The sequence below is a fragment of the Protomyctophum parallelum genome, assembly GCF_964188405.1.
Source record: "Protomyctophum parallelum genome assembly, chromosome: 13".
NCBI classification, from domain to species: Eukaryota; Metazoa; Chordata; class Actinopteri; order Myctophiformes; family Myctophidae; genus Protomyctophum; species Protomyctophum parallelum.
Window position 1 is genome coordinate 39,160,695 of NC_139708.1, and position 15,415 is coordinate 39,176,109.

Below are 15,415 nucleotides of genomic sequence, written 5' to 3' on the forward strand. Positions count from 1 at the left end.
CATTGATATTAAATATTGATGACGATAGTTAAATAGAATCGTTTAAATGTGATGCATATGTATATGTGACTTAGTTATAGACCGACGGTACATTATGTTAGGAGATGTAGTTGGCCCTTTGGTTTTTTAATATTTTCTAATATGGACCCCTTTGAAAAAAGTTTGGACACCCCTGCTATATACGATCAAGAGTAGGGCATACATTTTTACGAAAGAGAAACACAAAAAAAAAGATTGAACATTATTGAGACGAGAGGTTTTTAACCCGCCCCGCCAGAAACGACGTGTAGAAAATGAAAATACTATAATGTCGAACACACACATAGCTCTTCTTCCATCCATCCAGCCCCGGCCTGCATGGTCCCTGCAGGCCTGTCCAAATGTAACCCGAGCCTCCTCCCTTATACATCATCATCATCATCCCCTGCAGCCCTGCAGCCCCTCCACGTACGGCTTCCATCCTATAGACTCGCACCAGGGGCCCCTGGTCGGTGCCCCCCCCCCCCCCCCCCCCCCCCGCTGCCTGCACTGCTCCAGTGCCCCTCCGGGGGGCGACCCCCGGGGGTTAAGTGTGTCCATCAACCTCAACAGCTATGACAGCCTCAATTACACTGAGGATTTAAGGAGGAAGTGTATAGCTGCAACATTCACACACACACACACACACACACACACACACACACACACACACACCACACACGCACGCACGCACGCATGCACGCACACACACACACGCACACACACACACACACACACACACACACACACACACACACACACACACACACACACACACACACACACCACGCTTTGTTTCCACATGTCCTTCTATACCCTGTGAAAGAGTCATTTCTGTAAGGGCTGTATTTTGCGTGTCTTAAGTACCAGGTCTTATTCCCTAACTTGAGTAAACTAAAGACCTGGAGGCGTGATCAATGCCATTTGGCTATTCTGAGTGTCCAAAGAGCATTGATCACGCCTCCAGGTCTTTAGTTTACTCAAGTTAGGTAATAAGACCTGGTACTTAAGACACGCAAAATACAGCCCTTACGTGTTCAAATAAGCGCTATATATTCTGATAGTAATGGTTGCAAATGTGTCTATAGTCTCAAGCTCTTTTTAGTAAACAGGACATGCTTTTTCAGGTCGGGATACTACATTTATCCAATTAGGAGAGAGAGAGAGAGAGAGAGAGCTTACTGGATATACAGTGTGCGTGAGTGTGAGCCGGTGGAAATAAATATATCTGTTTGGTTTATTATAATTTGTGTGCTTTTGCTGTGTTATACTTTTGCATGTTTGTTTTGAAATGTTTTCTTTAAATTGCTATGAGTTTAATTGGAGTGAGATTATTGTCCAGTGATTTTGCTTTATAGTTTTGCTTGTTTTGTGAATTGCATGATTTGTATAACTTGTTTTTCCACTGACTGACATTGAACCCTGGCTGATGCCAAACTAATGACCTGCACCTGGGTTGGGTGTGGCCCAACAATCAGGAGCCCTATATAAGACAGCAGAAGAAGTTGGAGAGAGACAGAGGAAGGAGAAGGCTGTGTTGGGAGAAGGAGGAATGGGGGCAGCTCCATGGGCTGGGGCCAGGACACTCCAGCTGGGGGCCAGCGGTAGCCATGATTGTCGACCACAGATGGGCTGTAAGTGCCATGAGAGCCAGGCCTTCGACACTGTAAGCGCCACGACCGCGGCCCCTGGCTGGTGTGTGCCCGGCCCTCGGTGGCAGAGAAAGCGAGAAGAGACGAGACCAAGTGACTTTTTCGGTAGCAGAGACGATAGCAGCACCGGACAGCAAGGGGGATTAATCCCAGGGGAGACGGACCGGATTGCACTCTGCACTTTATAGAGCCACAGCGAGCTCCAGAGCCACCGGTGTGACGAGCCAGACGAGAAGGCGTCCAACTCCAAGCACGACAGGCGAACTTGAACGATAGACGAGACGGAGAAGTTGCATACTGCAAGCCGAAGACAGATAGACCCAGGTTCATACCCTGGGTCGCCTGTAAGTACCTGAACACGCAGTATTGCCAACCTTGATTACTTCCCTCATCCCTGTCTGAACTGAATTCGTTGACGTAGAACAGCTGAACTGCCGCACTGTATTTGTGTGTTTCAGTGACTACTAGACCTGGCTCCTTCCCGGATTGTCTGCACAACCTCTTGCTGTATTTGCACATTGCTATCCGGACATTTTTTATTGTGATTGATTGTTTCGTTTTGTTTTGTTTTTAGGTCAAGATTTTAGTTTAGTTAGTTATATAGGATTGGTTAGGGTTTTAGGTTTAGGGCGTTTTAAGTTTAATTGTATTTTTCTACTGGCCATTTTTAGAGTGCCCGTGTATAAGGAAATAAAGTATTATTTTGTAACTCCCCAAAACCCTGTCCTGTATCAGTCTTTTAACAGTTTTCCTTTAATTTATAATGCTCTTTTTAACTGGTTTTTAACTCGAACCTGGGTGTCCTTTTATTGTTTTAAGAGTTCCCTTTTACTCTGTTTTAAACCAAAGGGTGGCGTAGGTCGGCTACACTTTTAACAGTCACACAGTACAACGCACTCGCACTTTAATTAGTGCACTTTAAATTATACTACTGTGTTTCTAAATGCCTTATTGATTTAACCGGCTCCCGTCACATGAGTATAAATTTCAAGTGATGACACAAAGAAATGGGAAGCTGATACATGGGTACTCCCTCCTGATTGGCTGAAATCGGCAACGCACCTGAAAATGTATATTATGTTTCTGTTTATGGAAGATCTGGAGAGTCAGCGAGACTCCTGTTACTGAACAAACTCATTATAGAAATTAATACTATCTGAATGGAGCTATAACTTTCTTTTCCGGGGGGGTCCCGCCCCCTACCAGGGCCCAGGAAATGATTCCCCGTTCATTTTCCTCATAGACATTTCAAAAAGTATTTATTTAAAGGCCTTTTAAGCCTCGTACAAAGCCAACTCGAGTTGTGACAAATCATGACGACAAACACTTTTCATTGTTGTTTTTCTTCTTTGTAATTATTTGTTTGTTCGGCCCAAAATGTTGTGTTTGTTGTCGTGAGTTGTCACGACTCCAGTTGGCTTTGTCCGCGGCGTAAACATATACTAAATACTTAAAAAAAAGAATCCTATGGAGAAAATGAACGGGGAATTCACTTGTGGGTCTCATGTCATCATGAAAGGGGGCGGGACTGTGACGCTCTATCTATAGCATCACAATTATTTTAATCGGGGGGGGGGGGGGGGGATAAACCATTTCTTGAAGGTACAGTACTTGGGTATAAATGTACTTAAATGTTACTTTCCACATGCACGGAATGGATGGATGGGTGGATGGATGGAGGGAGGGAGGGGTGGATGGATGGATGGATGGAGGGGTGGATGGATGGATGGATGGAGGGGTGGATGGATGGATGGATGCCCTGGAGGGACTCGGATATATAAAGATGCTGAACAGGGGAGACTCGGGTTACCACGAGACAGGCCTGGGAGACGAGACGGGCCCATGGAGGAGGAGGAGGGTCTGATTGATCCTGGAAGGAGGCACAGATAAGGCCTGTGGGACCGAGAGAGAGAGAGAGAGAGAGAGAGAGAGAGAGAGAAAGAGAGAGAGAGAGAGAGAGAGAGAGAGAGAGAGAGAGCTGTAACTGAACCTGGAACAGATGTTAAAACCAGTGTTGTTTTCGTCGACTAAAACTAAGACAAAAAAATGTTCGTCGACTACCTTTTTTCACTGACGAAAACTAAATGGAAACTAAATGAAAACTAAGCTAAAACTAAGACTAAATGTATTGACCATTTCGTCAACAAATAAAAACTAGACTAAAATGTTAGGAAGGGACTAGCGGACAAGAGATCCAGTATAAGTCATTTTACACTTGGTTGCATGCTGACAAGCTTGTAGATCTGCTATTTTCAGCAAGTGTAAAATCTGTCATTACGACGGCATCAAGGTCCACCATAATACACTTTAGTCGACTAAACCAACTGTAGATTTAGTTGACTAAAATCTTATGACATTTAGTCGACTAAAACTAGACTAACACTAAAACATTCCAGGTGACTAAAATGTGACTAACACTAAATGAAAACTATTCAAGAGACTAATGACCAAAACTAAAATCAAAATTTGCTGCCAAAAACAACACTATGGTTAAAACACCCCTGGAAGAATGCGGTTGGTTTTCGCCATGCGGGTAGAGAGATACACGTATACCCACCACACCGCCACACACACAGCCAGTGGTGGTCTGGTATGGAAGGTATAACCCAACAAGTGGTGGGGAAAAAAGTACTCAATTGTTTTACTTGAGTAAAAGTACCAATACCGCAATTTAGAAGTACTTCGTTACAAGTAATTGAAATACGGAATTGAAAATGTACTCAACATGAGTAAAAGTACTCATGTTGCAGAATGTCAAACTGTGTACAGAATCTTTTGAAAATGGCCGAAATGTATAAGGTTGAAGTGGTTAATTTATGTTTCCTAATCAAAATTTAAATCGCCAAAGTAACTAGTAACTAATGTTTTCAAAACATTGAGTAAAAGTAAAAAAATTGGATCTGAGACGTAGTGGAGTAGAAGTAAAAGTACTGGAAATTGGAGATACTCAATTAAAGTACAAATACCAATGCGCCACGTCTCTGTGTGTGCGTGTGTGTGTGTGTGTGTGTGCGTGTATGGTTGTAATGCACGTAACTCGAGAACCGTTTGACCCACCGACTTCACATTTGACACACGCGTTCCACACCCCCACAGGGAGGGCAGTGCCCGGTATCGAGTCTGTCGGACCCACGGTTCTCCAGAACCACCACAAAAGGCTCTGTTCAGGCTCTGCCAGTGGGCCTAATGAGGCCAACTCCTTTCACCTGGGCCAGGCTCTGCCAGTGGGCCTAATGAGGCCAACTCCTTTCACCTGGTCAGGCTCTGCCAGTGGGCCTAATGAGGCCAACTCCTTTCACCTGGGCCAGGCTCTGCCAGTGGGCCTAATGAGGCCAACTCCTTTCACCTGGGCCAGGCTCTGCCAGTGGGCCTAATGAGGCCAACTCCTTTCACCTGGGCCAGGCTCTGCCAGTGGGCCTAATGAGGCCAACTCCTTTCACCTGTGCAATTTCCAGCCTCTGCCTCAGCCAATTGAGGCTCAACCAATCAGGCTCTGCCAGTGGGCCGAATTGATTGCCACATACACTATTCAGTCTGCAGTCTTCACACACACAGGCACATACACAGATCTCCATGTGGGACACCGGCTGACAGTTGAAACGGGTGCTATGACAACGTATATCATTAGGTTACAAGTTGCATCGTTCCCAAGTAGGCCGGTTGGCCGACTGCGACGGGCACGTACAGGTCTAGTCCACAATATAACGCGAGGACAGTTCGCCCCGCCACCGACTTCAAATTCGACACACACGTTCCACACCCCCGCAGGGAGTGCAGTGTTCGGCCTTCAGTTGGTCGGTCGGGCCCACGGTTGTCCAGAACTGTGAAAACGGGGTTCCGGACAGGGCCCCTGCCCAGGCTCCATATATGGAGCTGGCCTGTTCTGACATCACCTCTTTCTGACATCCGCAGAGACTCCATATTCGGGCATGCCTGACAAAGAACTCCATGTATGGGCATAAAGGGGACACAGGATGGGGCATTAATTTGACACGCGTGTTCCACACCAGCCAAATGATGCGCGACCAATTAGCCAATTGATCACACCTGATCACCCCCACCCCCCAACTGGCACTGTTCTAGTTTACTTAAGCACTGTATTTATGTGCAATTTTGAGGTATTTGTATAATTACTTGCTTATTTCCAATACTTTTACTTCTACTCCACTACATCTCGGATCCAAATATTGTACTTTTACTGTGCACTATCGTACATTTATTTGAAAACTTTAGTTACTTTATAGATTTGGATTCATTATTACAAAACATAGGCTACATTAAAACCACTTCAGCCTATATACTGTACATTTCAGCCATTTGAAAATAGCCGATCTACAAGCTCGCAACGCGTTGCGATACTGTGCTCCACTTTAATCCACAGGACCGTGAATCACTTCACAGCAAGGGCTGTGTGTGAGAACTTCAATCGACGCAATCTGAACTTTTTTTGGTTTAAAATGTCCCCCCCCCCCCCCAGAATAGGGATTTCCTAATGGAAATGGATATTTCTCCCGTGAAAGATTGACATCTTTACGTACAGATCTTTACTTGTAGATCGTCTATTTTCACTGCACAAACATGCTTCCATAAAGTAGACAAGACAATATGCCGGCTTCTTTATGGACTCCCAAATGACTGATCTGAAATCAGAACTTTAATCCATGTGTATAGGTGTATAACCCATTTAGGCCTGATTTAAATAAAAGAAACTTCTAAATCCTGACAGTTTTCTGAAAAACCCCATGTTTCTATGTCAGTGATTCTCAACTACTTCACGTCAAGGACCCCAGAGATTATATATAATTGGCCGCCGACCCCCATCTGAAAATATGTTGTTCCAGTGTCCTCCCAGAAGCAAAGATTTGAGTTAAAAACGTTGGCTCAGAAAGAATATATATATATTCAAAGATTTGCGCCACATTTTCACGATTTGTCAAAAATAGCAGACCTACGAGCTCGTAGATCTGCTATTTTTCAATAGCTAAAGCATAACATAATGCATTTTTAAAAACACCAAAAGGGGTTCCCGCCCCCAAAAATGGGATCATACCAGATAGCACAACAGCAGTTAACTATGTCGGCTTCAGAAGTCGTGTCATGTCTGACACCGCGTCTCTGCTCCAGAAACACAACCTCTGAGCGAAGGGAGTTCATGTCTCGTAGCACCGAAAGATAAATGAGTTGTGGCTGAAATGGAGACGCGTTTGTGTCGATGTGGAGCTAATATAAAAAGAACACCTGGAGGGACAGAGCGCGGCGGCGCTTGATTGATCGCTTGCAATAATAACCCCAGTGGTTCTCAAAGTGCAGGTTCTCCGGGGTTCCCACCGCGGCCCTCGTCGGGCCCTTGAGAGGGGGTTCCAGGGGGCCCCCAGCTAAATGATAGTTTGGAACCTTAACGGGTCCATTTGGTTCCATTTGTGTACACTCAGAGTTAAATTAAAGGTATATTCAGTGATTACACTTAATTCAAATATCACTTTTTTTTTTGTTTTGTTGTGATAATCCTCCCTACTATAGACTAGAGTGTACTTGACCATATAAGGAGTTTCTCCCTGTCCCCAGTGAGCCCCTGGGGTCAAAAAACCGTAGGTTTCGTTTTTGGCTATAGGTGGCCAAGTCTTCATCCAATCAGGATGAGAGAGGCCTTCCGCCAATCATGATTGAGCAGAGGCGGGCCTTGGTGTGCGTGCTGTTGGCCTGTCGTGTCCCTCCCCCCCCCCCCCCACTGTAGAGCATGTGTACATTTGTTACCAGGGCGGACCGAGGACTCACCCAAATCACCCAAATCACTGAATGCTCCTTTGACATTGATTTTACCCAAATCACCCAAATCACTGAATGCTCCTTTGACATTGATTTACCCAAATCACCCAAATCACTGAATGCTCCTTTGACATTGATTTACCCAAATCACCCAAATCACTGAATGCTCCTTTGACATTGATTTACCCAAATCACCCAAATCACTGAATGCTCCTTTGACATTGATTTACCCAAATCACCCAAATCACTGAATGCTCCTTTGACATTGATTTACCCAAATCACCCAAATCACTGAATGCTCCTTTGACATTGATTTTACAATACAAACTGGGCGTCCCAGAGATATGAAATGGGGCTCCGTAGACTACTATGACGAACTGGGGGCCCTTGAAATTAAACGGATTGAGAATATCTGCTAGAGCCGTAAAAATCTTCTCTTATGGGGGTCCCTGGCATACAGTATCTTTTCAAATGGGGGTCCACAGGCTAATTGGTGTCTATTTGGGGATCCTTGACACAATAACCCCAGTGTGGTTCTCAAAGTGGGGTCCAGGGTATATTATAATAAGTATAATAAACCTTTAGGTGGGGATAGTTTCTCTATTTGGTTATAGGGATGCACTAAATAATATTCGCCCACCGAAACTATTCGGCCGAATAGTGTCAAAAAGTTGCATATTCGGTATTCGGTATATTGATTTTTGTGCCGAAACCGAATAGTCAAAGGCTGGGGTTGCCTTTCGTAACCTACTGTTTTGTTGTGATGAAGTGATCAAAAATGTCTTTTTTGCCATTATCATACCAACTCCACAACAAAGGTACGACCACAATGAATGGTATACAATATTAATCATATTCGGCTATTAGGTTTGGGCCAAGAATTCCCCATTGGGTGCATCCCTACTATTTGGACATAATGGCCTATGTGAGACTGTCATAATGGCCTATGTGAGACTGTCATAATGGCCTATGTGAGACTGTCATAATGGCCTATGTGAGACTGTCATAATGGCCTATGTGAGACTGTCATAATGGCCTATGTGAGACTGTCATAATGGCCTATGTGAGACTGTCATAATGGCCTATGTGAGACTGTCATAATGGCCTATGTGAGACTGTCATAATGGCCTATGTGAGACTGACATAATGGCCTATATGAGACTGTCATAATGGCCTATGTGAGACTGTCATAATGGCCTATGTGAGACTGTCATAATGGCCTATGTGAGACTGTCATAATGGCCTATGTGAGACTGTCATAATGGCCTATGTGAGACTGTCATAATGGCCTATGTGAGACTGTCATAATGGCCTATGTGAGACTGTCGCTCTGATATTGTGTATATAATTAAAAAATCACACCCGTGTGAACTGAGTAGTGCAACTCCCCCCCCCCCCTCTCTCTCTCTCATTAGCAGGCAACAGTGCAGCTCTGTCCCTCTCTCTGTTTCTGGCAAACGGCATTATCCAATTATCTTACGGACCAGATATTATTTCTGCAGGGGCCCAGTTTCTCATACAGCCGCCTGTTGACTGCTGTATGAGAAAGGCAAAGAATCAACCCCCCCCCCCCCCCCCCGCCGTAAGACAGTTGAGTTAATGACTCTTTACTGCATTTTAGAGGTGGCCAACGTTTTTTTTTTTTTTTTTAAGATATTTTTTTGCGGCTTACGCCTTTATTGATTTTTTAAGGGACAGACAGTAGGCTGACAGGAAACGGGAGAGAGATGGGGGGATGACATGCAGTAAAGGCCGTGTCGGGTCCGGGAGTCGAACCCGCGGCACACCGTGACTGGATCACCAGTCCGGTGCCCAGACCGTTACGCTACGGCCTGGGCGGTGGCCAACGTTTTAATGGCACACACACACACACACACACACACACACACACACACACACACACACACACACACACACACACACACACACACACACACACACACACACACACACACACACACACACACACACACACACACACACACACACACACACACACACACACACACACACACACACACACACACACACTCAAAATACCAATGAATTCAAATCCGATCCGTAGAGTTTTATTCAAACTGTAACGAATATATCCTTGCAGGCCACTTTGCCTTTGCACACAAGAAATGCAGAACATGTACAGCATTGTTTTTGCATTTAGACACACCAAGGGAGCCAGTCCTCAGTCAGTCAATGCATGACATTGAGTTCAACACACTGTAAAATGGCATGTTTACATTCAGTCAATATAGTTATACTTGTAACACTGGAATAATTTCATTTGTTTCATTCAAATGAAAACTTTTAAAGACCAGTCAACAACGACCACAGTACACATCTGTATTTGGCAGTTATTCAGAGCGTTGTCCCACAAATCCTTTATTGGAGCAAGTCTGCCCCCTGCTGGTCCAGATACAACATAGAGTAGACGGTGACAGAATAACTTCTCAAATTCACTTTCTATAAGAATACTATATTATTTCTGGTTCTGGGCTGGGCAATATATACCGGAATGATGTGAATTTTGGATATCGTGCGGTGACATGACACAAGTGTTTGTCCATTCCTGGTTTTAATCACTTTAATGTAGGATGCAGTCAGTGAATATTATATGTTTTGGTCAAAACAAAAAGTTTCTCGTTCAAAGGTTAAAGCAATACATTCTGATAGTATTCATTGCTATAGACGAGTGTTTGTTCAGTAACATGGATCGCCCCCCATTATCCAAGCTCTTTAAAGGACCACTTCACCACTTTTCAACCTATCTTCATATAATAGGTCCTCACTAATAATCATGAAAAGAAATGGCGCAATTTCTTTCTACTCGGTCTGTGTCTCATAGGAGGGCAGTTCAGAAACCGTCTTCCAGTGACATCATCGATGGGGAATACAAGCAAATAAAAACTGCAGGCTTTCTAGTCCAGAAAAGTTGCAATGCGAAAATGGAAGCCATCGTTCTCACGATAATGGAAATCTAAACATTTGTGTGAAAAAGTCTTGTTTAAAAAAGCATCTGCCTAATGATGATGTCACTGGAAGACGGTTTCTAAACTGCCCACAACCCTCCTATGAGACACAGACTGAGTAGAAATAAATCGTGCCATTTTATCATGATTATTAGTGAGGATAGGTTGAAAAGTGGTGAAGTGGTCCTTTAATAAACTGAAAATACATACAATTTGCAAATGTACAAGCAGTCAGTAGCCAGAGTAGCCATTTATCAATAATAATAATAATAATAATAATAACAGAGTAGCCATTTATCAGCATCATGTTGATGTTGTTTCAGTTCAAAATGGTCATCGCTTCCAATTCCACTCGTTTAATCTGTATAATGTACGAGTTCTCCGTTACTGAACAAACACTCTATATAGCAAACATTACAGAATATATAGTTTATATAACACTTATTTATGAAACAATATCACTTACCACCGCCCTACTTTTAAACCCTCTAGATTTAGTAAACTGGACCTGAGTTAGCTCTGTACTTTTTTTTTTTTTCTTCCACCAAATTTGCAGCTTGGCTAATGTTTTTGGCTAATGCTGCCCCACCCCCCACCCCTCAATTAAACCCTTGTTGTATTATATACTATTTGTGGTAATAACGCTCTTTGCCTCATATTGTTTAGTCTAGTGTCAGTGGTCTCTCCTCTCTGGACGTCGTGGTGACCACTAGGGTTGGGAACCCCTTAGGATTTGATCAATTCCAGTTCCTTATATGATTCCCTCTTAACAGCCCCATTCTTTAACGATTCCATTTAACAATTCCTATACGAGGTTCCCAAAATGGACCCTTACAGGGCTGTAATTATGAGAGTGTATACGAATGGACCCTTACAGGCTTACAGGACTTTATGAGTGTACAAATGGACCCTTTACAGGGCTGTAATTATGAGAGTGTATACGAATGGACCCTTACAGGCTTACAGGACTTTATGAGTGTACAAATGGACCCTTTACTTACAGGGCTGTAATTATGAGAGTGTACAAATGGACCCTTTACTTACAGGACTGTAATTATGAGAGTGTACAAATGGACCCTTACCTCGGGTGTTAAAATGAAACAGTTTGAGAACCATATAGCAGACGTCAAGTCCACATAACCAGCTCTGACAGTGTGATAAAAACCGATTTCCCCAAAACGGTTCCAAATACGATGGCACCGATTCACCCTTTGTCAAGTCCCGCCCCCGTGGTTGTGCCCCTCTTCGCACCCATTGGCTGCCGTTTCGTGGTTGGACAAAAATCCTCTCTCTCCATCCGCTACCATTGAAATAACATGTTTTTCAGTTGCTTCGTATTGACATTCTGTGCACTCAATTCTTATTTTAAACGTGGCGTCAGTAAAAAGGAACATCACTGACTGGGCATATCATGTTTGTTTTTAGTTTTTTCCCAAAAAGATGTTTTAGCAAATTCAACAAAAACAAGGCGGAAACGAGGGCGGAAACAAGGCAGAAAGAGCCTGCTGGTTAGTCAGTCAGGGACCAATCAGAAGGCTGAATTCCGGTTCTTCAATCTCGGAAAACCGGGTCTGAACCGTCCCAACCCTATAGTGACCCCTTCTACTGCTGCCTGAAGGTCACGGCGAAATGCACCGTCTCCCTACTGCTGCCTGTCCACTCTGAAGGTCATGGTGACCACGCCGTCGATGCCGGCCTCCAGCTCGTCGTGCTCCTGCACGGCCGACACGCCCTTGGGCGTGCCCGTCAGGATGAGGTCACCCGCCTCCAGGCTGATGATGTCACTGATGTAGCTGATGATGTAAGGGACAGAGAAGATCATCTGGCTGGTGGAGGCGCTCTGGCGCAGCTGGTCGTTGACCTTCAGCCAGATGGTGAGGTCGCCCGGGTCGGGGACCCTCTCCTTGGGTATGAAGTCGCTGACGGGACAGGAGGTGTCGAAGGCCTTGGCCAGCGTCCACGGCAGGCCGCGGGACTTGCACTCGTCCTGGAGGTTAGGAGGGAACAGCATGGGTGGGACGGGTTAGCCACTGTTGTTTTGGGGCAGAGAATTTTCATTTTAGTCATTAGTCTCTTGAATCGTTTTCACTTAGTTTTAGTCACCTGGAATGTTTTAGTGTTAGTCTTAGTTTTAGATGACCAAATGTCATGCGATTTTAGTCGACTAAATCTACAGTTGATTTAGTCGACTAAAATGTATTTTGGCGGTCCTTGATGCCGTCGTAATCACTGATTTTACACCTGCTGAAAATAGCCGATCTACGAGCTCACAACGTGCCGCGCTGCGGGATACCACTCGGCATGTGTCTTGACGACGGTCATGTACATTCATGGAGGGCGCAAAGAGCTGGCAGAGAACAAGTTGGACACCACCACAATGCTCTGGTCTGTAATTAACACCAGAGGCACCCCCCCACCTGTTTCATTAATTAAACACTCTGCCACCATCATCGGGACACGGATGTTTCTATGTGGGGGTAAAGGCTACCTGTTTGACACCTGCACGGCTTTGTCTAGGATGGCACTGGTTGCGTTCAGCCTTTGGCCTACAACGGAGAGCTGCACGTAATTGGTTGGCGACATCCCGAGAACTATACCATAAGTCCAACAATGGAAACTCAAGCCAGAGACATTTTCCTTGACGGAGGTTGAGATCAAGTGGAAAGGCCTGTCTACGCCGTCTAGAATGGGCTGTTGCATGGTGGGAGATCGCAATCGTCTTCTATTCAATAGAATCTATTGGGAGGTATTATCGAGGGATAGCTCCGACAATGACCTTCAAATCCTAGACACGAGTCCTAGTCTGAAGACGTCATGCAAGCTAGCAGTTATTCAGTACGGTCTGGAGCAGTCAGAGCTCCCACACGACCTCAGGTGGGAACTGACTCCCCTGGAGTTCCGGCCTATAGTAAGCTGACTGAAAATGGTATTGATCCAATCCACTTTATTTATGATCCCACCTGATAAGGACCCATTTTGTCCAAACAAGACACTTGATTTCGTCTCTAGACCAAGGGCAAGTCATGAGCAGCTTAAAGTACTTTTTTCCTTTTTTTTTTTAGGAGTGATAGCCCTATGCCCTGCATTACGGGTTTGTGTGACTTGGCAGATGATTGGCTGATCGCCCCATGTAGCGATGATTTGATTGGCTCTCATACCTGGATGTCCCGGGCTGTCATGTCCAAGCAGAGAGCGTAGCCGGCCACATGGTCCATAGCAGAGCCCTGGTTGGATGGATGACATCATGTTATTAGTTATTATTACACAAGTAAGACGCGCGAACGCGGGAACATTTCTCGTAACATTTCAATAACAACAATTTGAATAAATTACATACTTTTTTGAGTTCTTTTTTTAAAGGTTTTTCTTTCTCTCTTTAAAAAAAGGGGGTGGGGTGGGGGTAAAAGGACAATTTTTTATTTTCTTCTTTATTTTTTTACTAGTGAAAATAGCTGATCTTAAAGCTCGCACCGCGTTGCAACTCGCAAGAGCTTTAGTTTAGATCAGATTCAAGGGGCTACAGGTTTAATGTTTGTTTTTAGTTCAAGGTTTTGTTTGTTTTAAAAAACGCCATGGACAATGAAGAGAAATTAATGTTTGTTTTGTCCCTAACACAAACATTAAATCCCATTAACAATAAAGATAATTTAATGTTTGTTTTACATCATCATTACATCACCTAATCACAGCAACATGACACGAGTTAGACTTTTTTATTATTAGTTAGATGAATAGGTTACACGTAAAACATCCCCTCCTCGAGGTTGTAAGATGATAAGAGCGCCCCTCACTTCACACGGTGTGATTTTTACCTCACTACCCCCCCCCCCCCCCCCCCCAAATTGTATAATTATTTTATTCATATGTTCCAGTTGAGTTTCAATGTCCCAAACAAATGCACACATCATTAATGGCAAACTTCAACCACTAGATGTCACAATTACACCAGATGTCTCTGCAGCCTGCCTTGCATCGTGAGTCGTGACTATTTCTAATCTTCGACTCTAAATCATTTCATGGTCGCGACAGTACAGCGACAGGCAGCCCTATACTATACTATACTATACCTGCGGGATGGAGGTGCCCCCTTTCCCGATCACCACCCCCAGCTCCACCTCGTGGTGGAGGTTGTGCGAGTAGCGGGGCACCAGGATGGGGCTGCCCTCCCGCAGGTAGGCGGAGGGCGGCTTGAGGAACAGCACGGGCTCCGTGGGCACGGCGTTCCGGAGCTCCTTGGCGTGCTCCGCGTAGTTGCGTCCCACGCACACGATCTTCCGGCCCCACTCCCAGAACCGAGACACGCTCTTCTGGCTCATAGTGACTTATGTCTGTTGTTATGTCAGGTTGTTCTTGTTGTCGGACAAGAAGCAGATCTGTGTGGAAAAGAGAAAACGACCTTTGATCACTCACTAGGCTCAAAGTACGGCGAGCCCAGAAGGACTTTAATAGCGTTACACCATGCGCTAATACCATCACTCAAAGTCAGACAGGGGGGGGCAGTTATTGACTAAAACAGAGGCAGAGGTAGGTTCAATGCAATGATCAGTTAAACTGAATTTAGGGCACGATAATGTTATTTATTCTATTATAGTGGCATCGTTTTTTTTTAATCAAATTATATTTGCTATGATCATTCATAATCATATCTTAATCAATTCTGTTTTTGTGCAAGCAATTGAGGAGTTAAAGTCATGGGTGTACTTTATCCTTAAGTAAGACTGACTGATTGAGCAAATACTTTATTATAAACAGTAGCCCCCCCTAGGCTATACTGTATTTGCAGTTACAGGCCAGTATGTAGCCTATACATAATATATAAATATTATTATGCTAAAATGATTAGTGCTAATTCCATTATGTGGTCCTGTCACTCCTGTGTAATAAGTGATAGATTTATTATTTTATGATAAATAAGACTGTCCAGTCTTGATCCAAGGCTCATTCTCAACCTTTTCCAGGCTGTGAGTGAATGACCCCCAAAATAGAACTGGACTGGACTTCCACTATAGGCTA

General features: G+C 44.3%; 1 protein-coding gene across 4 annotated transcripts; it reads right to left on the reverse strand.

Moving 5' to 3' along the window:
• Positions 1-11,038: 11,038 nt before the first annotated feature.
• Positions 11,039-14,805, reverse strand: fahd1 (fumarylacetoacetate hydrolase domain containing 1). 4 transcript variants are annotated; one of them, XR_014570193.1, is made up of 4 exons: positions 14,470-14,805; positions 13,561-13,626; positions 11,485-12,389; positions 11,039-11,441 (listed from the first exon to the last, which is right to left on the reverse strand). XR_014570193.1 is itself a non-coding variant. In XM_083780950.1 (3 exons), the coding sequence occupies exons 1-3, from the start codon at positions 14,716-14,718 to the stop codon at positions 12,045-12,047; spliced, it is 660 nt and encodes a 219-aa protein (XP_083637076.1). In that variant the 5' UTR covers positions 14,719-14,805; the 3' UTR covers positions 11,039-12,044. The 4 variants fall into 4 exon arrangements, 1 of the variants encoding a protein (XP_083637076.1); XR_014570194.1 differs by having other exon boundaries at positions 11,039-11,322; positions 11,447-12,389; XR_014570195.1 differs by having other exon boundaries at positions 11,039-11,272; positions 11,436-12,389.
• Between the last annotated feature and the right edge of the window lie 610 nt (positions 14,806-15,415).